Here is a 25,965-nt window from a genome sequence, read left to right as displayed (position 1 = left end):
ATGTCCACTGCCCTGGGAAGCTGTGGAAACCATCCCATATCGTGTGTGCATGGTTGTGCTTGTTAGGGTTAGGGTTGTGCATTGAAGAAGACACCAGGGCGTTGTCGGGGACAACAATGTCTTAATGTAATTTCATGGGTAGCCAACTTGATGGCCTCTAGAAGTTGTTATTGGACTACATCTCCCTTCATCCCTGACCACAGCATCTAGAGGGCACCAGGTTGGCATCTCCTGGCTCATTTGAATCCCAACACACCGTTCTTCAACCTTGCAGTTGGAGTCCAACTGTTGGAGTACAACTTCCATCACCCTTGGCCATTGAGTAAGCTGCCTGGGGTTGATGGGAGTTGTAGTCCAACAACATGGTTGAAGAAAACTGATCTACAGGTGTATTGTAGGAACGCTGGGGGTATTCTGCGAGGAGTGCAGGTATTTCCTTTATAAGGTGTTTGTTCTACATGAGACATTGCAGGCTTTTCTGACTGCTGGGAGATCAATGTGCAGATTGCTTTACTGCATAGGAGTGGGGGCTAGCTGGTTGTTGTTTTTTGCCCCAGGGGGGTGCCATTAAGGCTCCCAGCCTCTCTCTCTCTCTCTCTCTCTCTCTCTCTCTCTGTGTGTGTACGCAAATGTGCGTGAGTGGGCTGCTAAACTGAGTCTTTGACCCAGGTGAAATAAAGCCTAGTTTTGCCCCTGCCAAACACTGGGTTGTATCTGATGTTAGTCCAACATAGAGTACACTCATTTAAATCAATGAATCAAACTTGGTTGGAGGCAACCTTGCCCTTTATTTCAAATAATACCAGCTCACCACTGCCACCATCGTAGAGCTGAATGAACATGTCAGCAAATCCTGAACCTTACACACCTTTCATCTGAATCTGGCTTGAGGAAAAACAAAGGAAGAAGCGTTTATTATCCATCCTGAAAGAGCAGTTGCCTTGTCTTACTCTCAGACAGACCTGCAAAAAATGGGAAGCACAGTCTCACTGAGAGTAGTATCACTGCTGGAGTGTTGGGCTGGGCCCACAAAGACCTGGGTTCAAAGTCCAGCTGCGCCGTTAAGCTTACAGGGTGACCTTGGCTGAGTCCTACCTCACAGGATTGTTGTGAGGATAAAGGGGTGGGGAGGAACCACCTGAAGGAGCGTCTCCACCCCCATCGTCCAGCCTGGGCACCGAGGTTCTCCTCTGAGGGTCTTCTGCTGATTCCCTCGCTGCGAGAAGCGAAGTTGCAGGCAACCAGGCAGAGGGCCTTCTTGGTAGTGGATGTCAAGGAAATAAACAACTATCCGACTTTTAGAAGACATCTGAAGGCAGTCCTGTTTTGGGAAGTTTTTAATGTTTGATGTTTTATTGTGTTTTTAATACTCTGTTGGGAGCCTCCTAGAGTGGCTGGGGAAACCCAGCCAGATGGGCAGGGTATAAATAAAATGATGATGATAATAATAATGTACACTACCCTTGAGGTCCTGGAAAGAAAGATGGGGTACAACTTTTCTGGGGAAGGGGGGAATCAGGTGGTGACCATGCCAGGGGCAGACTTTGGTCATTTCATAATATGCAAGGCTAGAATTGGGCACCCCAAATGACTCTTCTCAGTTATAAAGGTAAGGTAAAGGGTACCCCTGCCCATTAGGTCCAGTCGTGGCCGACTCTGGGGTTGTGGTGCTCATCTCGCTTTATTGGCTGAGGGAGCCGGCGTACAGTTTCTCGGTCATTACTAAGCCGCTTCTGGCGAACCAGAGTAGCGCACAGAAATGCTGTTTACCTTCCCACCGGAGCGGTACCTATTTATCTACTTGCACTTTGACGTGCTTTCGAACTGCTAGGTTGGCAGGAGCAGGGACCAAGCAACGGGAGCTCACCCTGTCACGGGGATTCGAACCACCGACCTTCTGATCGGCAAGTCCTAGGCTCTGTGGTTTAACCCACAGTTCCACCCTTCTTCTCAGTTATGGATCCTGTCAATTTTGCGCCCTCTTGGCTCCCTGCCCTGTGAGGGCGAACTGTGTGGCGGCACCCTAAATCTGGTGCTGAGCACACTTAACTTGCATGGAGACGTGAGGACGTTGTATTGGGAAAGCACACCGTATGGAGGTGATTTTCTAACTCCCCCATTTCCAAGGTACCAAGAAAGCGGCATAGAAGACCATAACCGTGCCACCCAGATTTGTCAATACGCCTTCCATCAGGGAATGCAGCTCCCGCCTGTTTCTCAATTTGGACGTGTGTGATACATTACTGAGAAAGGACTACAGCTCAGCGCTAGAACACCTGCTTTGCACGCACGTTTAATCCGCCGCATCCCAAGCAGGGCCGGGAGAGAAACACCCCTGCCTGAAGCCCGTGACTGCTGCTGCCAGTCAGTGCAGAGAATACTGAGAAACCCAGTGGTCTGACTCAGTATAAGGCAGCTTCCTATGTTCAAGGGTGGCCAAGAGGAGGCTTCTTAGCATGCATTTGCCCCCCCCCCCCAAGATTTGCAAAAGGGGCATGTGTTGATCTTTTTCTCAATTGCTTGGGGCGGGTTGGGGCGCGCGCGCGGATTGAATGCAATCTTTGTTTGGGGTTGCCAAAGACGAGGTCTCAGGAGAGCCTATGTAGGGGGTAATGGTGGGGTGTGTGTGTGTGTGCGGTCGTTGCATTTGGCGAGCGGGCTCTCTGGAAGCACCGCTTGCTTGCATCTGCATGGAACGGGGGAAGACAACAGCTTCACGGGTTGCTACTACAGGAGGGGCTGGGCGGCGTCTTGGAAGACCATGCGTTTTCTCTTCCGCTTTGCAAAAGATGTGGGGCAGCGATGACTGAGGTGGGGAGGGGGCTTTATTGCATCAGTCTTTTGCATTGGGGGTGTTGATTATTATTTTTTACTACCCCCCCTTTTGTAGGTTCTTAGTGAATGGGTTGATGATGATAATAGCAGCTTTGCGGGTTGCTAAGGGAGGGGCAGCAATCGAACAGACCTGGCGTTCCCCTCGGTAGATTTGCAAAAGGTGGGGTGGGATAGAGGAAGAATTGCATCAGGCAAGCAGACGGCGGAGCTGGGGTGGGAGGGGGCGCTGCCTGTCCTTCCCCTCCCTCAGCCGGTCTCTCTCTCTCTCCCCCCCCCCAACCCCATTCCCCAGCGTGCAAAAGAGACAGGAGCCTCCTCACATGACCCTCTCCCGGCTGCGTCTTTGGATGGCTGCAAGTGGGGAATGGGCAGGGAGGGGCCACGGCGTGGAGACAGACAGACCGAGAGACAGGCGGCCACAAGGGGGAGGACCGCGCGCTCTGCAGCTGCGCCCGCCGCTACCGGCGCCGCTTCCCGGGGCTTCTCCTCCTCCTCTCCCTCACCCCCATGGGTCGCCCCGGCGCCGCCCTTTGGAGACCGTGAGGGGTCCAGCATGGAAGAGGTAAGCGGGGCCGGGCGGCAGGCGGCTCTGCCGGGGGTGGAGGGCGGAGGATCGGAGCTGGCGGCAGGGCGTGGTGCTCGCTTGGATCTTTCCGATGCTGGGGGGGGGGGGGCTGGGGCTGTATTTGCGTAGGACGTGGAGTGGGGTGGGGGGGGGTCAGTTGTAAAAAGGACTGCGGGGTGGGGTGCCTGACTTTTCCTGGGTGGGGGGAGGTGAGGGTTTGAGAAAGCATTGCAACTCTGGGAGTAACGCGTGGGGCTGGCGGAGAGGAGGGGGGATGCTGGTTGTAGGGCGTGGGGGGGCGGCTGGCGCTTGGCGCGGCGGTGGGGTTTTAAACAGGGTGGGAGTCTAACAGGGAGGGAGCCGCGCGTTAAGGTGCGAGGGAGAGCGTGCGCGCGCGGGAGGGAGGATGCGCCCGCGTTTGGGGCTCCGGGAGAAGCTTTGGCTCGGGGTTATGGGGCATTCCGTGGGGCCGGGCTGAGGCTGGCGGTGTGGCGTGGGTTGCAAAAAAATAAAATAAAAATAAAAAGTGGGTGCGAAGAGAGGCCGGTGTCCTCAAAGCTGGCAGAACCCGAGCTCTGGGTCTGGTTGGGATACAGGGCGAAAGAAGGGAGGGGGAGATTTAATTTTCTGGCGGGGTCTGCGTGGGGTGGGTAAAAGATTTTCCATTTTCTGGGGTTGGGCTGTTCCCAAGGGCAAAGTATCTTTGGCTGTTTTTTTGTTTTGGCGAGAGAGAGAGAAATACCGTGGCGCCTTCTAAGAGAGCTTGTCACACGTTTATTCTGGCGTCGCCTCGTGTGGGCTGGCATCCACTTTGCCAGGAGAGTACGAGGATCGCGTGGGGCTTGGGGGGTTATTCAGGGGCAGGGTTGTGGGGGGCAGGGGTGTCTGTGCAGTAGGTGGAAGGCAGAGGTCCGTGGGGGGCCCGCCGTCGCCAAGGGAAGGAGCAAGGAGTTGGAGGAGGCAATGGATCTGTGTGAACGATTTGGCAGCAACCCTGGGTGGGTCTGTGGGGTGCTGAGAGTCAGGCGGTGCTAGCGGGTTAAGAGGTAGGATCCTTGGGGTGGGACATGTGTGTGAGTTGCACAATATGGGGTGCAGTGGGTGTCTGTGTAGAGGCAGTGGGCAGGTGATCAAGAGTTGAGTGTGGGGCTGGTGCAGAAGGTTGGGGTACACAGAGCTTGTGTACAAAAATTGGCAAGTAGCAGAATTATTTGGGACATAAGGTGCTTTATGTGGGGCTGGCGATCACCCTGAGGGTTACAGTGTAGGGTCTGGATATTGGGAGTCCAGCAGGTGCTTTGACAGGTGGAACTAGCAGGTATAATTGGGAAAGCTGCAGGTCAGTGCCCAGCTAGCTCAGTATGACTGGCAGCGGCTCTCCAGAGAGTCAGACAGGGAATATTTCCCAGCCTTGTGTTAAGATGCCAGCGAGTGAACCTGTGACCTTCTGGATGCTCTGTCACTGAGCTATGGACCTCCCTTTTATTGTAATGGAATGACATTTTTTAATCCCCAGACCAGCATTATACAATCTGATTCCCTTTAGATGTTTTTGACTACAAGCCCCATCATCCCTGCTGCTGGAGCTGATGAGATTAGTAGTACAAAAGCATCCGGAGGGTAGTAGGTTGGAGAAGACCAATTTTTACATAATATATGTACTGGAGTACAGGTGGCTGCCTGGGGCCACAGGATTCACCATAGATCGGTTGGCACCCTGTGCAAATACTGACCTGTGTATCTATCTTTTTCTGGCTCTCTGTGCCTCCACCACCATCCTTCATGTTTATACCTACTTAGGACCTTTGGTTTTGGTGCATGAAGAATCAGTCTGTTTGGTTTCCCTTTAAAGTCTGGAAAATTCCTAGTCTGGACAATTCCTACTCTCTTTATCAGTTTCCACAATGCCCCTTCAAAATGCTACGTGTGATAATTTCTCACTGGCCTGTTTTCCTCACCCTGTTGCCCCTAAATGTGTTTCTGGTCTTCTGTGAACCTCGAGGTCCTCCTGAGAACTTGCTAATGCCTCCCATTTGTGTGTGGATGGCCCTGTTTGGGGTCACTTAAGGATCCCCACTTGGAGAATGAGTTTGTTATTAGGATATGCTATATAGGATTAAGCCTTGGTATTCATTTACTTGAAATGCGTCCCTAAAGTGTGGCTGCTGGATCCCATTTCAGTCTTTCAAATGGCCTGCTGCACATCCTTCTTAATTGTGCACTCGTGATGACTTGTGCTCATGATGGTACCCAGGGCATTTATTCATGATCTTACTTTCAGTGGTGCCTGCAGAGGTTTCAGGTTGGGAATTCGTTTCCAATTAGTCCAGTAACTTCCTGCTGAAATCTGTACCCATCGCAAATGTTCCAGGGTTCTTTTGTGTCTGACTTTTGTCACACTGTAGTGCACGAGTGCCTCTCCAGACAGCAAACACAGGGAAGCATTGCAGAACTACTAATAAAATGGAACGATGTGTGGATTGTCCAGTATAAATCTACCTCGAATGCACCGTTGTTGCATCAATGACATGCTGTGGAATTCATCTGCAAAAACGCCGACCAGTTTGGAAGCACCTAAAATTGCAGATTACTCACTTGCTGAAATTTGTTGAGTGAGGTTCTTTAATTCTCCCTTCTTCACTCCAGGATGGATCCTTGAACAGGCCCACACCTTGGTGGCAGTGCTGGAAATTCAGATACAAAGCCTAATTTGCAAATCCTAGGTTACGGTCACCACAATAGAATGTGCCTTTTTTGCAGTGGGGTTTATTTCAGATCCTTCTCTTAAGTGACATTTTGCTCTCTCCAGTTGCCATCTGGGCATCCAGAGATCTCCACATGGTTGCAATTGGTCCTGCACCAGTTGCAAAATGCACCTGGCGCCTGGCTAATTTCTAACACTGCTCAGTGGTGGGCTCCCTGCCAATCACCAGAACTCTTGACTCTCTTCCTCACTGTTGCCGTCCACCCATCATCCCATTCAAGAAAACATAGAGGGAGGAGGAGGCACTGTTGCTGTTTGCCTCCCTTCTCCCTTTCAGATAGTGGTGGAGATTGGGGGTGGAGGCAAATGTGATGGTGGCTCACTAAGGGCAGTTTGACTGACAGCCCCCCAAAACCTAAGTCCCATATTGCATCTCATCACCTGGGAGAGGAATAAGATGGTTGCAGATCAGTTGTGGTGATCTGTCTCCCTTCCCTGTTGAGGGCTACATTGACTCAGAGATAATATGTCAAAGGCGGGGTGCTTGCAGTGGGTGGGGTTAGGGGTACTTCTTTCTCAGTCCATCGGCCTGGTATCCCATTAGCTCCAGGAACGGAGCACCTCCCCTCCTGGGGAGAACATTGCCAGTCCAAAAAGCAGATAAAAACAATTGTAAACTCTAATGAAGTTATGCCACCAGGTGGCTTGGATGCTCCCTGCAAATGCTGATACACCACCCAGTCTGTTTTAGTCCATTCCCATTTTTGTTCTCCTTGCCCCTCCTGTCTGCTTTCTCTCTGTCCCTCCACCCAGAGGTTAGGTTCCCCCCCTCCAACTTAAGGTAAAGGGACCCCTGACCATTAGGTCCAGTCGTGGCCGACTCTGGGGCTGCGGCGCTCATCTCGCTTTATTGGCCGAGGGAGCCGGCATACAGCTTCAAGGTCATGTGGCAAGCATGAGTAAGCCGCTTCTGGCGAACCAGAGCAGCGCACGGAAACGCCGTTTACCTTCCTGCCGGAGCGGTACCTATTTATCTACTTGCACTGGTATGCTTTCGAACTGCTAGGTTGGAAAGAGCAGGGACCGAGCAATGGGAGCTCACCCTGTCGCGGGGATTCGAACCGCCGACCTTCTGATCGGCAAGCCTTAGGCTCTGTGGTTTAACCCACAGCGCCACCCACGTCCCTTCTGCATCTTGTGCAAACGAGTGAATGTGGTCTAGGTATTATATAGGGCAGCTTCATATGGGGTTGAGTGAGGGTCCTGGGTCTCTAAAAGAGGTCCGCAGGCAGGGCAGGCATCTTCCGGGTCCAGGAACACTGTTGGGCAGAGAATGTATTCCTTTCTTTGAATTCCTTTGCGGCTCACTGGGTCGTACTAAGACGTGGCATTTTCCATTATTCCGAGCATTTTGCATATATTGCCACAATGACCCTTGCAACAGTCCTGTAGGAGAGGCTGGTGTTCTGTTGGAGCGGAGGCTGATGGATAGGGGCTCCCATAAGGCCAGCTATGTAGTGTTTTCGAGGCTTGAGATGAGACTGGAACTGGCCCCTCTCCCAGATCATAGCTTGTTCTCGTAGCCACAAGATGACCCCAGCTATTACCACAAATCACGTATAATGGTTTCTCTCCTGATCTCTGGGAACTTTGCTTCCCTGCCTCCTCTCCTTCCAAGCTTAGTTAGTTTGTTTATTAAATGTATATCCTGCCTTTTCCAAGAAGCTGTTCAAGGTGGCTAATGTTCTGGTAATGGTGCAGTGATAGAAAGAAAACCCTTTTGTCCAAACATTAAAATTTCATAAAACCCTAGGAAGAATAATTAGACCAGCTCTAAAAATTACACCAACTCGCCTCCCTTAAAAGCTTACCTGAATAAAAACACCCTGTAGCGGTAAGGAGGGGATGTTTGTGGTTTGCCTGGTGCGCGGAGGGGAGTGCACTTTGCGCATGCTCAGTGGAAATGCATCCCCGCTGCCAATTCGGCAGAGAGCGGCGTGTTCTGTATCCCAGCTGCTAATGCATTATATGAGAGATAATACGTAATTATATATTGGAGAGCGGCTGACTCTGTATCAGCTTCTGAAACAGATGCCAGAGCCCAATGGCACTGAGCTCATTCTCCAGGGCGGCATCTGATGTCGAAATGCACACTTCCTTGTCGAAGCTTCCTTGCAGATGATGATAATAAAAAAAAAAAAAAATATAATTATTTATACCCCGCCCATCTGGCTGGGTTTCCCCAGCCACTCTGGGCAGCTTCCAACAAAGATTAAAAATACATTAAAATGTCACACATTAAAATCTTCCCTGAACAGGGCAGATGTCTTCTAAATGTCAGGTAGTTGTTTATCTCTTTGACATCTGATGGGAGGGCGTTCCACAGGGCGGGCGCCACCACCAAGAAGGCCCTCTGCCTCGTTCCCTGTAGCTTTGCTTCTCGCAGTGAGGGAACCACCAGAAGGCCCTCGGCGCTAGACCTCAGTGTCCAGGCAGAATGATTGGGGTGGAGATGCTCCTTCAGGTATACTTGGCCGAGGCCGTTTAGGGCTTTACAGGTCGACACCAACACTTTCAATTGTGCTTGGAAACGTACTGGGAGCCAATGTAGGTCTTTCAAGACTGGTGTTATGTGGTCTTGGTGGCCACCTCCAGTTACCAGTCTAGCTGCCGCATTCTGGCTTAGTTGTAATTTCTGGGTCACCTTCAAAGGTAGCCCCACATAGAGTGCATTGGAGTAGTCCATTGCGGTAGTCTTGAGGGTTGTGGGGAATATTTCTTATCCTCATCTCCTGTCCCATCTCCCTTGAAAAGATTATTCTGTCTCCTGTTTATATTTAATAGACAATTTAGGGGTAGGGATCCTCAGACAATTACAGTGGTGCCTCAGAAGTCGAACAGAATCCCTTCCGGAAGTCCGTTTGATTTCCAAAGCCAAGGTGCAGCTTCCGATTGGCTGCAGGAGCTTCCTGCAGCCAATCGGAAGCCGCGGAAGCCATGTTGGACATTCAGGTTCCAAAGAATGTTCACAAACCAGAAAACTCACTTCCAGATTTGCGGTGTTCAGGAGCCAAAATGTTTGACTCGCAAAGTGTTCGGGATCCATATAGGTAAGTGTGTGTGTGTGTGTGTGTGTGAGAGAGAGAGAGAGAGAGAGAGAAAGAACGAACGAACGAGAACTTCAACCCACAGACCATATCAACAGTAAAATACAAAAGCAAAAAGGAATTGCAAATTTTGAAATATAAAATGTAATGCTGTGCTGTGTGTGTACAAAGTTGCGTCTATTTCCTTATTTCACAAACTTTACATTGCTTCCGCTCATCCTGGGGAGAGAGCTACTCCCTCTGTAACCACGGGAAATCCTGCTTGGCCTCCCCGCTTTTCTGCAAATACACTTCTGAATGCTTCTGGTGGCATTTCTCAGCTACGTCCAACCCTTTCTAGCCATGAGGACTAGACACGCTTAAAAACAAATAAAACAAAAACTGCTGAAATCTAGGGGACGCAGAATTTTATTGTGCCTGATAAACTCTGGTGTTGGAGCTGTCGTAGAACATTCACAGCTCTACATAAAACAATAAACTCAAGGTGATAGTTCTCATGTAACCATCATTATCAAGGGAGTACGTTTGGAGGGGGAGATGTTTGTGGGAACGTGGGTGGCCGAACTGTACATCAGTGTGAGTTCATATTGCATTCTGCACATGCTTACAGGTGCTCCATTTCCTTTCTTCTCCGAAGGGAGAGCTAATGAACAGGAGTTGTGATTCCTCCCCTCTTCTTGTAGTAGTAGTAGTAGTAGTAATAATAATAATAATTAATAATAATAATAATTTATTATTTATATCCTGCCCATCTGGCTGAGTTTCCCCATACACTCTGGGCTGTATTGCTCTTCTGGGCTTTTTCTGATAGACCAATAAGTATGGTCAGTTCTTCTGTTAAGACCCTTTGTTAGAAGACCCTTTGGGTGCACTTGTGCCCATGAGGTTATTGTGATTTTGGAAGAGGTTTGCTGCAGAAAGGAACTCCAGAGTTGCACAGGTGTGCCCGCTGACCTTCTCATATAACAAGTACTGCTGTTTTAAATTATCCTGAACAAAAAGAAGAGGACGTTGCTACGTCTCCTGATTAAAGGAACAGCTCCTTATCAAGCTAGGTTTAATCTCTGAAATGAGGCATCGCTGCTCCCACTTCTCTATTACCTTGGCACCTAATCCCTGATTTGTTGAGAACTGATACACAGGTCTGAGCAAACTATGTTTTGCTCATGTTCAAGGACACCATTATTATTATTTTCAGATTCTCCTAAGGCGTTAAATATGGATTTGGAGACTTAGGCTGTGCGCACGCTGCTCCATCAAAGTACATCCGAGGCACATTCTAGCCCTCAAAGAACTCTGGGCACTATAGTTTGTCAAGGTGTTGCTGGGAATTTCAACTCTGTAAACAGGCAGTGGTTTTCAAGCAGTGTGCGGTGGCACCCTGGGGTGCCTTGAATGATGGTCAGGGGTGCCACAGGCAACGCTGGTCTCTGTCCCTCTTCCCTTCCCTTCCTCTGATTCCCTCTCACGTCTCTGCCTCCCAAAGGGCTTGCACAGCTGTTGGTTGCAGCTGCTCCGGCTACAAGGTCCCCAGGTGAATGGTGCCTCTGGGGCTGGTCAGGGGGTGCTGGTTGCCAGGAGCTGAGGCGGCCTCGGACTAAGCAAGCGAGGGAGGGAGCCCAGCCAGCCAGTTTGCCGGTGCTTGCTGTTGGGAATAGATAGACAAGTCCCAGGCCCTTGTGGGGCAGTGTGAAGAGGTACCTCTTTTTGGGGAAGGGAGGGCAGCTCAGAGACCAGCGGTGGCAACAGCACCTGCCTAAAGGACTCCCAAGGAGAGGGGAGACGAGAGGCGGCTGAGGCAACCCTGCATAAGGGTTTGAAAAGGGGTGAGAGGCTGCCAGCTCTGCAGGCGAGGGGTGACATAACTGGGCTCCTGAGCCCCACAGGGTGCCGCAGAAAGGATGTAGTTGGTCAAGGGAGCCGTGGACTCAAAAAGGTTGAAAACCTCTGCTATACTCCAAAAATAACAGATTGGCAAATCAAATTACAGGAATTGGTGGAAACTGCTCAACTGACTAGTAAACTCAGAGGAAACTCAAAGCAAAAAATTGTGGGAAAATGGGATGTTTACAGAAGATATATTCAAAAATACAATAATAGTTTTGACTCTGTGCTAGCATTTGAGTGATGAACTAAAAGGAGGTGGACGACAATTAAGGATTTATTATGTTTTTAGAATGTATTGGAAAATTTATATAGAAAGGCTTATTGTTTTGTGTACATTCAATTGTAAGATAAAATATATGCAAAGGGACTTGACAGGAAGTCAGAGTTGAAGAAATGATTTTAGAAGATAAAAGGGGAAAAAATATTTACTTTCATTATTCTCATTTTGTGTGCGGGTGTGGGTGCCTGTACATATGTGTGTTTTTGTATGGAATGTTTGGGAGGAAATAAGACAGTAAATAACAAATAACAAACTAAATATTGATGTATGTAATTTTTATTTCTTAATTATATTCAGTGGTAGGATGGCTGTATTGTTTTTTGTAACATAAAATCATTCAGTAAAATTATTAAAGAAAAGAAAACCTCTACTGTAAGGGAACAAGCACAGAGCCAAGAATTCTTTGAGGGAAAGAATATTCCTCAAAAGGTATAGTGTAAACCAGTGTTTCCCAACCGGTGTTCCGCGGCACACTAGTGTGCCGCCGGACGTTGCCTAGTGTGCCGTGGGAGGGAGGCGGGCGAGTCGGGCTAATCCTCCGACGAGCTCCACCTCCAGACCCATTACTCAAATCCTTTAACCCAGGAGGGCGGGGAGGGGGGGGAGAAAGAGAAAAAAGAAAGGGTGGGAAAAAAGAAGGGGAAGAGAAAATATTTTTTAAAAAAAAGGAAAGAGAGGGAAAAAAGCGAGGGATGGAGGAAGGGGAATAAACAGAAGGGGAGGACAATGAAGAGGGGCGGGGCTTGGCAGGCAGCAGATAACTGGGGAGGGGGGCGCGGCTGGCGGCGGCTCAAGGCAGGAAGGGAGGAGCTGCCTCGCGGAGAGTCTTGGGCTGCAGAGATTTCCCGTTCAGGAGCGCGGGAGGCCACGCCGTGGATGGGAATCTCCTCCTCCTCTTCCTCCTCCTCCTCCAGGAGAGAGGGTGGTCCGCCCCACCGAGTCGGGCGTGCTCAAGCATGGGAGCCTATAGTTAGAGCTCAGCTCCTTTTCTTGCCTTCCCCGCCCCCCCCACGGAGCACATTTTCCTCGCCCCCCCAACCCCCGTATGTAGAATAGAAGCCCTCCAGCCTCCACGGTGCACAAACTCTCCCCTCTGCAACGAAGCGCTTTGTTGCATATCTTTGGTGAGGTTTTTAGGCAGTCTTGGTGCACCTTAAATCAGCGCTAATTGCGCCTGTATGCAGTATTTACTTCCGAGTAGGCCCCCTTCCTCCCCCCCCCCCGGTAGCACCTGACGTTGCTATTCGTATCATCAGGTTTGTTTGTTGATAATTTAATTGTTTTAAAAGCATCATGCTAAAGAGCTCTCTCCCACCCCCAGACCCTTGGGCAAAACAGAAACACACACATACACAAACACAGAGATTGAGCCCTGCAGGTTTTATGAAATGAATGGATTCTGAATGCCTGTTTCAGTGGCTTGTCCGCCTTAGGCTGCTGGGCCAGACACCTGTTACACGGTGCAGTCCGTAAGCTGTGAGCGCTGCTACCTGCCGCCGAGACCACGTAACGACAGTCTTGAAAGACCTACATTGGCTCCCAGTACCTTTCCGAGCACAATTCAAAGTGTTGGTGCTGACCTTTAAAGCCCTAAGCGGTTTCGGTCCAGTATACCTGAAGTAGCGTCTCCGCCACCATCGTTCAGCCCAGACACTGAGATCCAGTGCCAAGGGCCTTCTGGCAATTCCCTCACTGTGAAAAGTGAGGTTACAGGGAACCAGGCAGAGGGCCTTCTCAGTAGTGGTGCCCGCCCTGTGGAATGCCCTCCCATCAGACATCAAAGAGATAACCATTACCTTCTATGCTGTTACTATTTTTTTTATTTTTTTTTACATAAGTAAAAAGTGACCTTTCCCCATCTGGCATGGTGGTGTGCCTCGAGATTTTTTTCCATGAAACAAGTGTGCCTTTGCCCAAAAAAGGTTGGGAAACACTGGTGTAAACACAGCCTATGGCTGCAATCCTAACCTCACTTAGCCTGGGGTTGATAGAACTTGCTCCTGAGTACGTACTGGATTCAATAGTATTTGCTCATGAGTAGACATGATTCGGCTTGCAGCCTGAGCTTGACTGGACTCGGAGCCTGGGCTTTGCTTTCATCTTAAGAAGCATATGCTCTCACTCAATCCCCTGTGTTCTTCCCTTATTATTGAAGGCCTGATTAATCTTGATGTCCCTGGAGATGCTGTGGGCGTGGTCTACAGGATCTGCTGCTGTCTGCAACTGCTCCTCCTCCTCTGGCTTTCAGGCAAACAATTCCTGCATTCCTGCATTTTTCCTCCCTCCTACCCCAAACTCCCTGGATTGGATATTTATTGTCTTCATCCACTCTTGTCTCTCAGCTGCATGTAGGGCAGCTCCCCTGCAACCCCAGTGTATACTTTAATCCCTGTGCTTTTCCTCCTTTTCCTGGCATCCTTCGCTGCAACTTGCTCTGTTTTGAAGGCTGTTTGCTGTGATTTTAGGCAGGGGTGGAAAACAGACCAGCGCATCAGTGACTAGGATCCATTTTCCAGATTTTTCCACCGTATGGTCTTTGCTCGTTTGCTTCTGCTCTCATGCATATTATTCCTGCTGTTATTTAACCTCAAGGTTTCAGAATTGGGGACGTTGTAGAAATACCTATTCTCCTGGGTGATGTTTTTTATATTTCCTAGGTCTGAGAACTAGGAGTGTTGGTCTTTGGCTGCAGAAGGGAGTAGGGGCATGTGGCCTTTCCAATGAGCAGGCAGCACATCTGGATCGGAGAAGCCCAATATATTTTATCTCCCCCTACCTATTTTATCCTCATAGCAACTCATGAGGTGGTTTAGGCTAAGAGACACTGACCCAAGGTCACCTTGATGAGCTTCAATGGCTGCATTGGGATTTGAAGACTCGTCTCCCAGGTCCCAGTCAAACATTCTAACCACTACACCACACTGCCTCTCATAGAAGTACTAGGAGCCTGGCTTCCACTGGCTGCTCAGCAGAGCAGTCTCTTCTGTGACACTCCTGATGTGGACTTGGGAGCTGCCTTTCCCTGAGACTCTGCAGATAATAATAATTTTTGGGGGGTAATGGTGCAGGAGGAGGAGGGGACAGAGGGTAAAGAAAGGTTCTCTTCTCATCCTTTGGACCTCATGGGAAACTTAGCAAACCTGCTGCACATGGAACGAGGTGTGGAGAAGGCAACTGAATGGGACCCAGCTATGGACAGCCTGAGGAAGGGCCATTCACCTTTGGGCCTGCCCATAAAAAGCAAGTCTAGGGTGCCAGACGAGGGCAATGTCCTCTGTTTCCAGGAACTCTTCTTTTTATGAGACTTTTGTGGATGAGCTGAGAGTTTGTTCGGATCCTGGGTGATAACCCAGAGGCGGAGAGGGAGGATGTGTCAGAAGGAAAATGAATTGATACTGATTTATATAAATCAGTAACTTGGTATTAATGTGGCATTATTACATGCAGCTGTGTATTTTTGCAATATTTTGTTTGTTGTCTGTTGTTTCAGTTTTCTGTATGTTCCTTAGAGATATTTTAAATATTAAGCAGTACATATATAAATTAAACGAAGGGCTTGTCCACACTTTTGCTTTTCCCGTGCCTAGAAAGCACGGGTCTCAGCGGTTTTCCATTTGCCCCGCCGCTTTCCCTGAGAAAACCTGCTCTTTAATGCCGAATCGGCACAAACGTCAATCCAGGGAAAACCCAGTTGCTGTTTGGTCTGATTCAGCGCTAAAGAGCAGGTTTTTCTCTTAACTTTAATGGAGAGCTCAGTTGGTAGACAGAGCATAAGACTCTTAATCTCAGGGTCGTGGGTTTGAGCCCCATGTTGGGTAAAAGATTCCTGCATTGCAAGGGGGCTGGGCTAGATGACTCTTGTCCAGGCACAGGCAAACTCGGCCCTCTAGATGTTTTGGGACTACAACTCCCATCATCCCTAGCTAACAGGACCAGAGGTCAGGGGTGATGGGAATTGTAGTCTCAAAACATCTGGGGGGCCCGAGTTTGCCTATGCCTGCTCTTGTCCATTACAACTCTACAGTTTTATCATGGAATCATAGAGTTGGAAGAGACCACAAGGGCCATCGAGTCCAACCCCCTGCCAAGCAGGAAACACCATCAGAGCACTCCTGACATATGGTTGTCAAGCCTCTGCTTAAAGACCTCCAAAGAAGTAGACTCCACCACACTCCTTGGCAGCAAATTCCACTGTCGAACAGCTCTTACTGTCAGGAAGTCCTTCCTAATGTTTAGGTGGAACCTTATTTCTTGTGTTCTTATGATTCTGTTATTCTAAGTCTGGATGAGTCCTCCCTCTCTAGATAGTTACATCAAGCAGTGCTGGTTGGACAGCTCTTATGGGCTTCATTAGACATCTTGTTAGATTATATTTGTTTTGGAGCGATGGGGTGGGGAATCTGTGGCCCTCCAGGTGTTGCTGGACTACAAATTGCATAATCCCTGGCCATTGAGCATGCTGCCTGGAACTGATGGGAAGTAAGAGTCCCAGCAGTATGTAGGTTCCCCATTCCTCCTGTATTGTATTGGTTTAAACTAAGGAAGTCATCTCATCTTGGAACACCTATTTTTAAAGCTTCTGCATGGTTGGAATGTAGCCAATGGTACAAAACTAAGAGGTGTATCCATTGCACCCCCATTCCCCTCCCCGTGGCCCTGCCTATCCCTGACATGTGTTGCCAGGATGGTTTTCCACAAGCAAAGAGCTGAAAAACATCTGTCTCCTGGGCTCCTGGGCTGCTTCTCTACTGTGGGTCTGCAAAGGCATTTCCAGGAGTTTTAGAGCGCTGACTGAGTTGATTCTGCTCTGCTTATACCTGTGAGCCGTGGAGAGGCTATCGACTCCCCTCTCCCCATGCATTCTGATTAGGTAAAAGGGTAAAGGACCCCTGGATGGTTAAGTCCAGTCAAAGGCAACTATGGGGTTGCGGCGCTCATCTCGCTTTCAGGCTGAGGGAGCCGGCGTTTGTCCACAAACAGCTTTCCGGGTCATGTGGCCAGCATGACTAAACCGCTTCTGGCGCAACGGGACACCGTGACGTAAACCAGAGAGCATGGAAACACTGTTTACCTTCCTGCTGGAGCGATACCTATTTATCTACTTGCACTGGCGTGCTTTCAAACTGATAGGTTGGCAGGAGCTGGGACAGAGCAATGAGAGCTCACCCGGTTGCGTGGATTAGAACCGCCAACCTGCCGATCGACAAGCCCAAGAGGCTCAGTGGTTTAGGCCACAGCGCCACCCGCTCCCCTGCATGCTGATTACTGACAGCTCAGAAGGTGGGCTGGGGTCAAGCAGGATCACAGAGCTTAACATAGTCCCAAACAGGTGTGAAACCTTGGCACTCACTGATCCTCTTCCTTCCTCCCGTTTTCTGCTCCTAGCTTACCACTACAGTGGTACCTCAAGTTACAAATGCCTCAGGTTACAAACGCTTCAGGTTCCAAGCTCCGCTAACCTGGAAGAGTTACCTTGAGTTAAGAACTTTGCCCCAGGATGAGAACGGAAACCGTGTGGCAGTGGCAGCAAGGGGCCCCATTGGCGAAAGCACGCCTCTAGTTAAGAACAGTTTCAGGTTAAGAACGGACCTCCGGAATGAATTAAGTTCGTAACCTGAGGTACTACTGTACAAGGTTAAATTGCCTGTGAGGAGAAAAACTCCCCCTGCTTCTCTTTTCAGTTGTGTAAGTTGGGGTGGGCAGAGAGCACCCCTTGGTCATGTAGCCCCACTCCTCCCCCTTTAGGTAAATCTAGCGAACGTCCGGTCAAGATGGCGTTGAGCCAGGTAGGCGGTCCCGGAGCTCCCAGACAACTCAGTTTTAATTGGGCTTAGCTTGTTTTAAATCAACTATTTTTAATGTCTAAAAAGTGGAGGGCAGATGACGGTGGAGCTAAATCTAGCATCCCGCCCTCCCCTCTGTGATCATGTTACAGAAGCAGCCGTGGAGTAATATAATGGAATAATAAGCAAATATGTCTCAGGGTGTGGCCTGGAAATGCAGGAGGCCACAATTGCCTTGCCAGGAGAAAAGCAAGGCCCGTGTCTCTGTCTGGTCAGTGCCTGGACGGGTGCTCACCAGGGACTCGCACATACCACAGGTTTCCAGCATGTGGTCAGCGGCCTGTTGGTGGTCCACAAGCTTCATTCAGGTATTGCATGGCACGTCTGTAAAATTACAATTACAATGCGCAGTGCATTCCAGTGGCTACAACAGCAGGGGGGAAATGTTGTTAGATGGGTCTGCCAAGACCTTTATATGTTAGAAACTGAAATGTGAAAGCTAGGAGCTAAATGACACCTTAAACCTGGGTTATGGGCGCTGCAGTGGAGTGTCTAGGCGTGCTTTTTTATAGCAAGAATACAAAGCTGAAAATGAGTGAACTGCAGCTAAAATATTATGTTCATTTTTCACATGGTCTACTCCTTCCCCTGCCCAGTCCCTAATATTCTTAAGAGGGTCTCTTCTGCAGTCTTCAGAGAGTAGCTGGAAGTGGGGAGGCAGAAAAAGGTCCTCCTTTCTTTCCACTCGGCAGTTTTCATCTGAAATCTTAGGCGCAGTACTGAAATTCCCTGTCGCAAAATGCAGCTAGAACAATGGGAGTTTCGAACACTGCTTTATCAATGTTCAAGTGATCTGTGGGGGGGGGGGGGGGAATAAAAGTTTGAGAACCACAGGCATAGATGCCTCACTGGGTTCTGTGGTGGAAGAAAAGTGGAGTCTAAATGTCATAAATAAAAAGAAATGAGGCAAAGTGGCTTTCCCTTGTTGACACTCAGAAGCTGCTGCCTGAGCCCTGAATTAAGAAGCAAGAGCTCTGTTGCCCTCAAGGCCTAAGCAGCACTCTTTTCAGAGACAACTTTGTGCGAGACAGCAGGCTTACGAAGTTATCTAGGTACGATAAGAAAATGTCTTCTGCAATAATCCTGAGAGACGTGTACAGCGCAAGGGGAGGGGGTTTTGGGGCTGGCCTTCTCCCCATCGTGTCCTTGTAGGTTTTAAACCTGCTCCACCTATGCTGGTGGCATCCTGAGAGGACACGTTTTACAGTTTATAATGGCGCTCTCGGATTGCTGCTGAAGCTTATTGCACAGCTCCATACTGCAGACTTCTGTTATTGTTATTAATTATTATCATTATTTAATGTGCATTTTGCCCTTCATCCGAAGATCCCAGGGTGGTTCACAACAGAAAAATACATGATAAAACAAAAACAAACCAGTAACCCCGCTCCCACGCGCACATTTAAAAAGCCATAGAACGTTAATCAGCCAAACGCCTGGTAGAAGAGAAACCTTTTTGCCTGCTGCCTAAAGAAGTGCAGTGATAATGCCAAGTGAGCCTCCTTGGGAGAGTGTTGTACAAGTGGGGGGCTACCACTGAAAAGGCCCTTTTCTTGTGTTGTCATTTTCTGGACCTTCCATGGAGCGGGCACACTGATAGGGGCCTCAGATGAAGATTGCAGGGTCTGGGTTAGTTCATACGGAAAGAAGTGGCTCTTGAGATATTAGGGTCCTGAGATGCATAAGGCTTTGTAGGTCAAAACCAGCATTTTGAATTGGGCCCAGAAACTAAGTGGTAGTCAGTGCAGTCAGGCCAGGATTGGTGTTATGCGTTCAGAACATTGCTCCAGTTTAACCATCACTCTTGTCTAGACATGCACAGAATTGGTTGGTCCTTCGGGGACTGTGATTTCTGCAATTTCTACAACGGGTAGCAGATGCAGTGATTTCTAGGTTATGTCAGACTACATCTCTGATCATCCCTCACCATTGGGCATGCTGGCTGGAGCTGATGGGGAGTTGAGAGTCCTAGGGACATCTGGAGGACACGATGTTGGCTGTCCCTCTGTATTTCATCTTGCAGATGCTTGGACCTAGCAGTTCCTCTTCATGGGAGCTTGTCAGCATCATCTGGGACCTCTCCAAACCGGGTTATTTTTTAAAATCTCTTTGGCACGTGTGTTTTGCAACATGCCATTTACGCAATAATAGTGCATAAGAGGCTGCTTCTGTTTGTGCTGATGCAACAATGCCATGATTTCCAAAGGTCTTTAGACCTGATCCTGTCTTGGTGGTATTGGTGGTGGTTTGGCTGTAAATAGATGCTCAGTAGTTAATCATCAGGCAGCAGCAATTTTCGTTAGGTCAAGAAAGCCCTCCAAAATATGGGTCAGCATAAGGTATGCATAAGCCTTAATCCACCCTTGCCTTCTGTCTCCTGTAAGAGAGACCACTCTTAGCCTCCCATGCTCTTGTCAGCTGCTTTCCCTTGTTTATCCAAGATTGCCACTGATCTGAGCCCTGGTCCTTAGTAACCCTTTCCGAGCCATTCTGATGCGATGACGCGAAAAGAAAAGAGAGAAAAAAGGGTTCAAGCTGCTCAGCAGCTCCTTTACCCTGTTTTCCCCCCCTTGAAGGAAGAAATTTCCATTCTGAATTCTTCCCCGCCTGATATAAGGGCAGAGAAGATAGGACATGCATGGTTGGGGTGAGGAGGAACCAGGGAAATATATTTAAAAAGTCGGGAAAAGGAATGTGTTTGCTTCTTCCAGGCCCCATGTGGGTGGCGGTTGTGGCACATGGAACAAAAGCCCCAAGATTGTAAGTGGGAGCCACTTAGGATAACGTGCTCTTCAGTTTATTTTTATTTTATTTTATTAGCAGTTGGTTAAAGTAGTTTTATTCAGGTTTATAGAGAGCCCTTTAGTATCCCCACCTCTTGTGACAACCGACATAAGACTTTGTTATATGGCAAGATAAATGCAAATGCAGAAGGCAATAAGAGCTGTTGACTGGACTTATGCCAGCAGTGCGGAACATCTGTGGACATCCAGATGTTGCTGATTCCCAGCTCCAATCACCCCTGACCATTGGCCATGCTAGCTGACGGAGGTTGGAAGTCCCACAACATCTGAATGGCCACAGATGTTCCCCACTGCCAGCATAGGTTACCGAGAACAACAGTGTCTACCTGCCCTCTTCCTACCTTGCTCTTCAGGATGCTAGTTATTTCAGTAAGAAGTAATACTCTTTGAGGAAAAATAAATTCAAAGAGGAAATCCTTCTTCTTCTTCTTCCTCTTCCTCTTCTTCTTCCTTTTCTTCTTCTTCCTCTTCTTTTTACCTGGTGATTGACCTTAGCTACTGTCTGAAGCTCTAGTGCACGCCAGAAGTTTAGCCTGTGCATCACAGATACACCTTTGATATGTCAATCTGAAATAGTCTTGCTGCTTGTCTCTCCCACCTCAGAGATGCACTCATGGGCCGTTGCATTCCTTCCAGCGCCGTCTTATTTCCAGTCCCTGTTTCTCACTGAGTACACACTGAGCTTGCAGCGAATGTCATCCCGCTTACTCTTTTGGAGTTGATAACCTTCCTTTTTGTTATGTCCCCATTCTCCAAAGCAGACTACTATTAAAACAGTTTGGGAGAGAAAGAAAGCATTTAAAGCCGCGAAGATAAGGCATCCACTGTTTCTATTTATTTATGAGTTTGTTTCTTCCAGAACATTCTTCTGCTGCCCTTCAAAGCTCCCGGGGCGGCTTGCAAAAGCCGGGAAAACAATATCGAGCGAAACGATAACATAGAACACAGCAGAAGAGTGAAACTTGAGCGGAGTGATTATAAACCACAAGGCAGCGAATAGCTGGCTTTTTGTTGGCCTGTTTCTCTGACTTTTAAACTTTCTATTGGCAGTGTTGTGTACTTTTTTAAAAACGTTGTTTTATGAGGGGTGGTGGTGGTGATTAAAAAAGGAAAGCACTTTTGATATTTTAATAAACATTATAATAAGCATTATCAACCAATAAGTGCTCTGACTGGCAGTGCCTCTACAAGGTATCTGGTTGTTTGAGCAAATGGAGAAACACTCTGTGAATTTTTGCCTGGAACATTTACAAGGAACCCGGATTTCTGCATCTATATCTTTCCTGCCTGATTCACTCCAGCACAATACTTGCCATGAGTATTCCATAGGAAGTTGCTTTATACTCAGTCAAGACCGTCAGACCATCTTCTTTGTTATTGTCTGGACCCACGGATGAGGAACCTGTGGCCCTCTGGATGTTGTTGGACTCCTGCACCCATCTCTCCTGACTATTGGCCATATTGGCTGGGGCTGATGGGAGTTGGAGTCCAACTAGTTCTGTATACCCCAGCTTGGCGGCAGCTCCTCTTGGTTTTAGAGAGCAGCCTTACCCAGCCTGGAGATACCAAAGATTGGACTTGGGGTCTTCTTTTTTTACGAAATATTTTTTATTGGTTTTACAAATAGAAAATATAAATGAACACAAACTGTAAAAAACAAATCTATGTAAAGAGAATCGTGAGACTTCTCCTCATCCCCTCCATGGGGTCTCATTTTAAGTATCTACAACTGCATATTCATCCGTACTCCAATTTTTATATCAAACCATATTGTCCATGATATTTTTTACACTACAAGTGACTCAAAATCCGGCTCTTGTTTCCATCTGTTTACAGTGGTCTCCTAAATAACTTATAATTTTTTCCCATTCTTTTATAAAGTTTTTATCCTCTTGGTTTCTGAGTTTTCTAGTCAGTTTTGCCATTTTGGCATAGTCAATCAGCTTGGTTTGCCACTCCTCTCTGGTAGGGACTTTGTCTTCTTTCCAACTCTGGGCCAATAACATCTGTGTGGTTGTTGTTCCATACATGAAGAGTCTTTTCTGCTCCTTTGGTATATCGGTACCTGTAATTCCTAATAAAAAGGCTTCTGGTTTCTTAACAAAAGTTATTTTAATAATTTTTTTCATTTCATTATATATCATCTCCCAGAAAGCTTTTATTACAAGTCCACCACATATGAAAAAGGTACCTTCTTTTTCTTTACATTTCCAGCAGATATTTGAACTTGTCTTATACATTTTTGCTAATTTAGTAGCAGTCAAATACCACCGGTACATCATTTTCATATAATTTTCTTTAACTGTACAACATGCTGTAAATTTCAAATCTGACTTCCATAACCTTTCCCAATCTGCCATCTGAATATTATGTCCCAAATGTGGGACTTGGGACCTTCTGAATGCAAAGTACATCCTCTCCCACTGATCTACAGCTACTCTTGTTCCCTCATTTCATAGAACCACAATATTTATCGGCTTAAAATTCAGTAGAGTTCAATATCTCAAAGCACTTGGGACTAATCTGTACTGGTCAGTTAAAGCGTTATAAATGTGCTGCAAACATGCGACACCAGAAGGCGCTGTAGAGCAATGTAAAACTATCAATGTAAAATTGCATTGAGAGCTAAGTAACATTTTTTAAAGTGTTTTTATGATCAGTATAGATCCAGCCTTGGAGCTCAAGGGTCCTGCAGAACTGATTATCAGTAGCTGAAGCAGAGATGTACCTCAGAGGCAGGGTGAAAATTTGCATGCATAAGGTCCCGGGTTCAAACTCTGGCATCTCCAGGTAGGGATGGGAAAAGCCCAGTGTGAATAATATTGAAGTAGGCCAATGGTCTGACTCATTAGAAGGCAGTTTCCTGGCCGATCAAAGGAAACATTTCTTCACACATGCAATGGGATGTATTGATTTTTACTTAAGTGATTCAAAGTCTTCATTAAATGACCAAGAACAGAAAAGACCTGACAGATCAGTGGGGTGCCCAGGTAGTGTGTGATGCAGCAAGCTTCCTGAAGCTATGCAAACATGGATCTGGTCAGCTTCTGGTGCAAGACAACCAGTGTGCGCTGCCTTGAGTTCCACAGAAGAAAGGCTGGAGATGAATGTACTGAAGTTTAATTTAAAAAGACTGATCTAAGATAGTTCCCCGTTTTATAAAATGTTTATTTCCTGGAGCAGCATCCATATTGAGTGCTTACTAAATCTACCCCCACCCCAGCATGCATACACACACACACACACACACACACATATATATATATATATATATATATATATATATATATATATATATATGCTTTCGTAGATTTTCACGGGTACAGGAATGCAGGTTTTGGTGTCCTCGGGTGTCTTCCCGTGTAAAAGTTGGGGTGTCTAGGCGACGTTTCGACGAGGTCTCACTCGTCATCTTCAGGCTGGTGCTTTCGGTTTCTTGTTACTGGAACAGAGCAGGATCTCAGTGTTTGAGTTCCTATAAATACTGTTGAGGGGGTGTGGTGTATAGCCTCCAATGTTCTGGGCAGAGAGGAAGTTCCCAGGCTAGTGTGCCTTTTCTTCTTTTGTTCCTTAATTACTTGAGGGATATCTTGAGTGATTTCTTGAGTGATATCCTGAGTACCACTTAGGTGGGTCATTAGGTGTGGATTAGTTGCTAAAGTCTTTGTGTCTTGACCTCTTGAACTTTGTGAAGAGTTTTTCTGAGAAGATGGCTGTACTGCACTTAGTTGTGCTCTGGCTTGGCTTCGTGTATAGGGGCGAGCTGTGGTTTTGTGGCCTGTGTCAGCCAGATCTGTGTAGGGATTGCAGGGGTATATCACAACTATATCTCCTAAGAGATAAGGGAAAGCACTGGGGAAGATAAACAGATTTCTGTTCTGCCTTTTATCTGTGCACACGCAAATAAATTCATTTTATTTAGCATCCCTGAAGGCCACAAACTCAGAGATTTCTAGAAGCTTGGTAGTTTATGGAGTGGAACGGTGTTTTTCCAGGAGATGGAAAAATAATTTCTGTCCGTGCATGGCTGTTAGAACAGGTGTGCGGCACCTTTGGCCCTCCAGATGTTGGTGAACTTTGAGACTCTTGTTGAAGTGCAGGACACTAACACACACCTATTTTTGAGAAGATGTTGGCATGCCTAAGATCTCATTGGGCAGAGGGTTGGATTTGATTCCTAAGTTACTGTTGCCTCTTTCCCCTTGAATAGGGTTTCTCTACCTTTTAATGTGAATGACAGGCCGAAAAGTGGAAAGAGATGCAGTGATGTGAAGCAGGACCTTATTTAGCAAGAGAACCTAATAACAAATGTCATACTGAAGGTTCTGTGCTAATTAAGTCTTTCAGGGTTTGGGGTTTGTTGTTCAGTGGTATTCTTGAACTGCTTGTGATCATTGCATGGACTCGCATTTTTAATGCCTGTGCTGACCCAAGTAAAAACATTGCATTCTTTTGGACTGTGGAAAAATACAGATTACCCCCTGCTGACCTAGAGTCCTATGATATGGTCTTATGATGAATAAGCTTCATAGATGTACAGCATTGGAGAGGGGCCCTTTTGACTCTTGTGTAGGATAGCAATCTACCTTTGTACAATTATGTAATTGAGAATGTGTGAAAGCTGTGTCCTCATCTCTATGGCGTGTCCACTTTTCTGCTCAGTGGGTTTTCTGTGGAAACTCAATGGCGTGTCTTGGATATCCGTTCTTTAGAAACTACAGTCATAAATTAGGTGCACTTTCAAATGTGAATGCTGCTTACTTCTTATGTTAGAGTGTGTAGATACCACCCAAAACCTTTTAAAATACAATGCACAGTCTTATTCCCATTCTCCCTGCCTCCCTTTTTTCTATTTTAAGAACAAAACAGCATTTCTAAAGCATATTTCAATGTTGAAGAAGCATTTATATCTATAATTTCAGTTCTATAAGGCAGTTTTATCCCCATTTTGCAGATGGGGATGATGCATCTGATTGCATGATGATTTGCTTAAGGTGCTGATGGGAGACTTGTGGCTTTCCAGGTGTTGGATTCCAACTCCCATCAGCCTCCCAGCATGGTCAATAGTCAGGGATGATGGGAATTGTAGTCCAGCAACATTTGGAAGGCTACAGGTTTCCCATCCATCAACTAAGGTGAGATTGAACTGGGGACTGCCAACTTACTGTACATTTTTAGCCACAATGGCTAAGAAAATGTTGCCACAATCAAAGTGGAACACAGTATAGGCATAAATCTAGAGACTATGGTTTCCCAAACTTGGGTCTCCAACTGTTTTTGGACTACAATTCCTATGTTTCTCCCTTGCATCCTGAGTTTGAGTTTCTTCAAAGCCCATGACACCTTTGGTAAAGGCTGTTCTCCAATTGGAGCACTCGCAGGCCAGTGTTTCCCAGTTGTCAGTGTTTATACTACATTTTTTTAGATTTGCCTTGTCTTTAAACCTCTTTTGTTGACCACCAGCATTAAGCTTTCCATTTTTAAGTTCAGAATAGTTGCTTTGGAAGACAATAATCAGGCATCCGTACATGCCCAGTCCAACGAAGTTGATATTGAAGAATCATTGCTTCAACACTGGTCATCTTTGCTTCTTCTAGTACACTGATATTAGTTTGCCTGTCTTCCCAAGTGATGTGTAAAAATTTTTGGAGACACCGTTGATGGAATCTTTCAAGGAGTTGGAGATGGCGTTTATAAGTGGTCCATGTTTCACAAGCATATAGTAAGGTTGGTAGTACAATAGCTTTGTAAACAAGCATTTTGGTTTCCCTGCGAATGTCCCGGTCCTCAAACACTACCTGCGAGCATTTGCTTGTAGTAAGATATGTATACAGGTAAAGTGCTCTGTGGTAGAAATCATGCTAGAATTTTTTTTTTAAGTGTACTGTATAAAGAAAGCTATAGGAGCTTGTAGAGGAATGCCATGGGTGTCCAAAGAAT

The 25,965-nt window shown here is 47.2% G+C and overlaps 1 protein-coding gene across 2 annotated transcripts in view; it reads left to right on the top strand.

Moving 5' to 3' along the window:
- The first annotated feature begins 2,787 nt into the window (after positions 1 to 2,787).
- Positions 2,788 to 25,965, top strand: part of ARHGAP23 (Rho GTPase activating protein 23) — a 170,181-nt gene continuing 147,003 nt past the window's right edge. Inside the window, exon 1 of one of the 2 annotated variants that reach the window (XM_081885547.1) lies at positions 2,788 to 2,811. In XM_081885547.1, coding sequence (XP_081741673.1) covers positions 2,803 to 2,811 — 9 coding nt within the window. In that variant the 5' untranslated portion in view covers positions 2,788 to 2,802. Of the gene's footprint in view, positions 2,812 to 3,184; positions 3,398 to 25,965 lie in introns of those variants that run through there. The other variant, XM_081885544.1, reaches the window with a different exon arrangement.

This window comes from Podarcis melisellensis (genome assembly GCF_964234715.1).
Source record: "Podarcis melisellensis genome assembly, chromosome: 13".
NCBI lineage: Eukaryota > Metazoa > Chordata > Lepidosauria > Squamata > Lacertidae > Podarcis > Podarcis melisellensis.
This window is presented reverse-complemented; position numbering and strand designations above follow the sequence as displayed.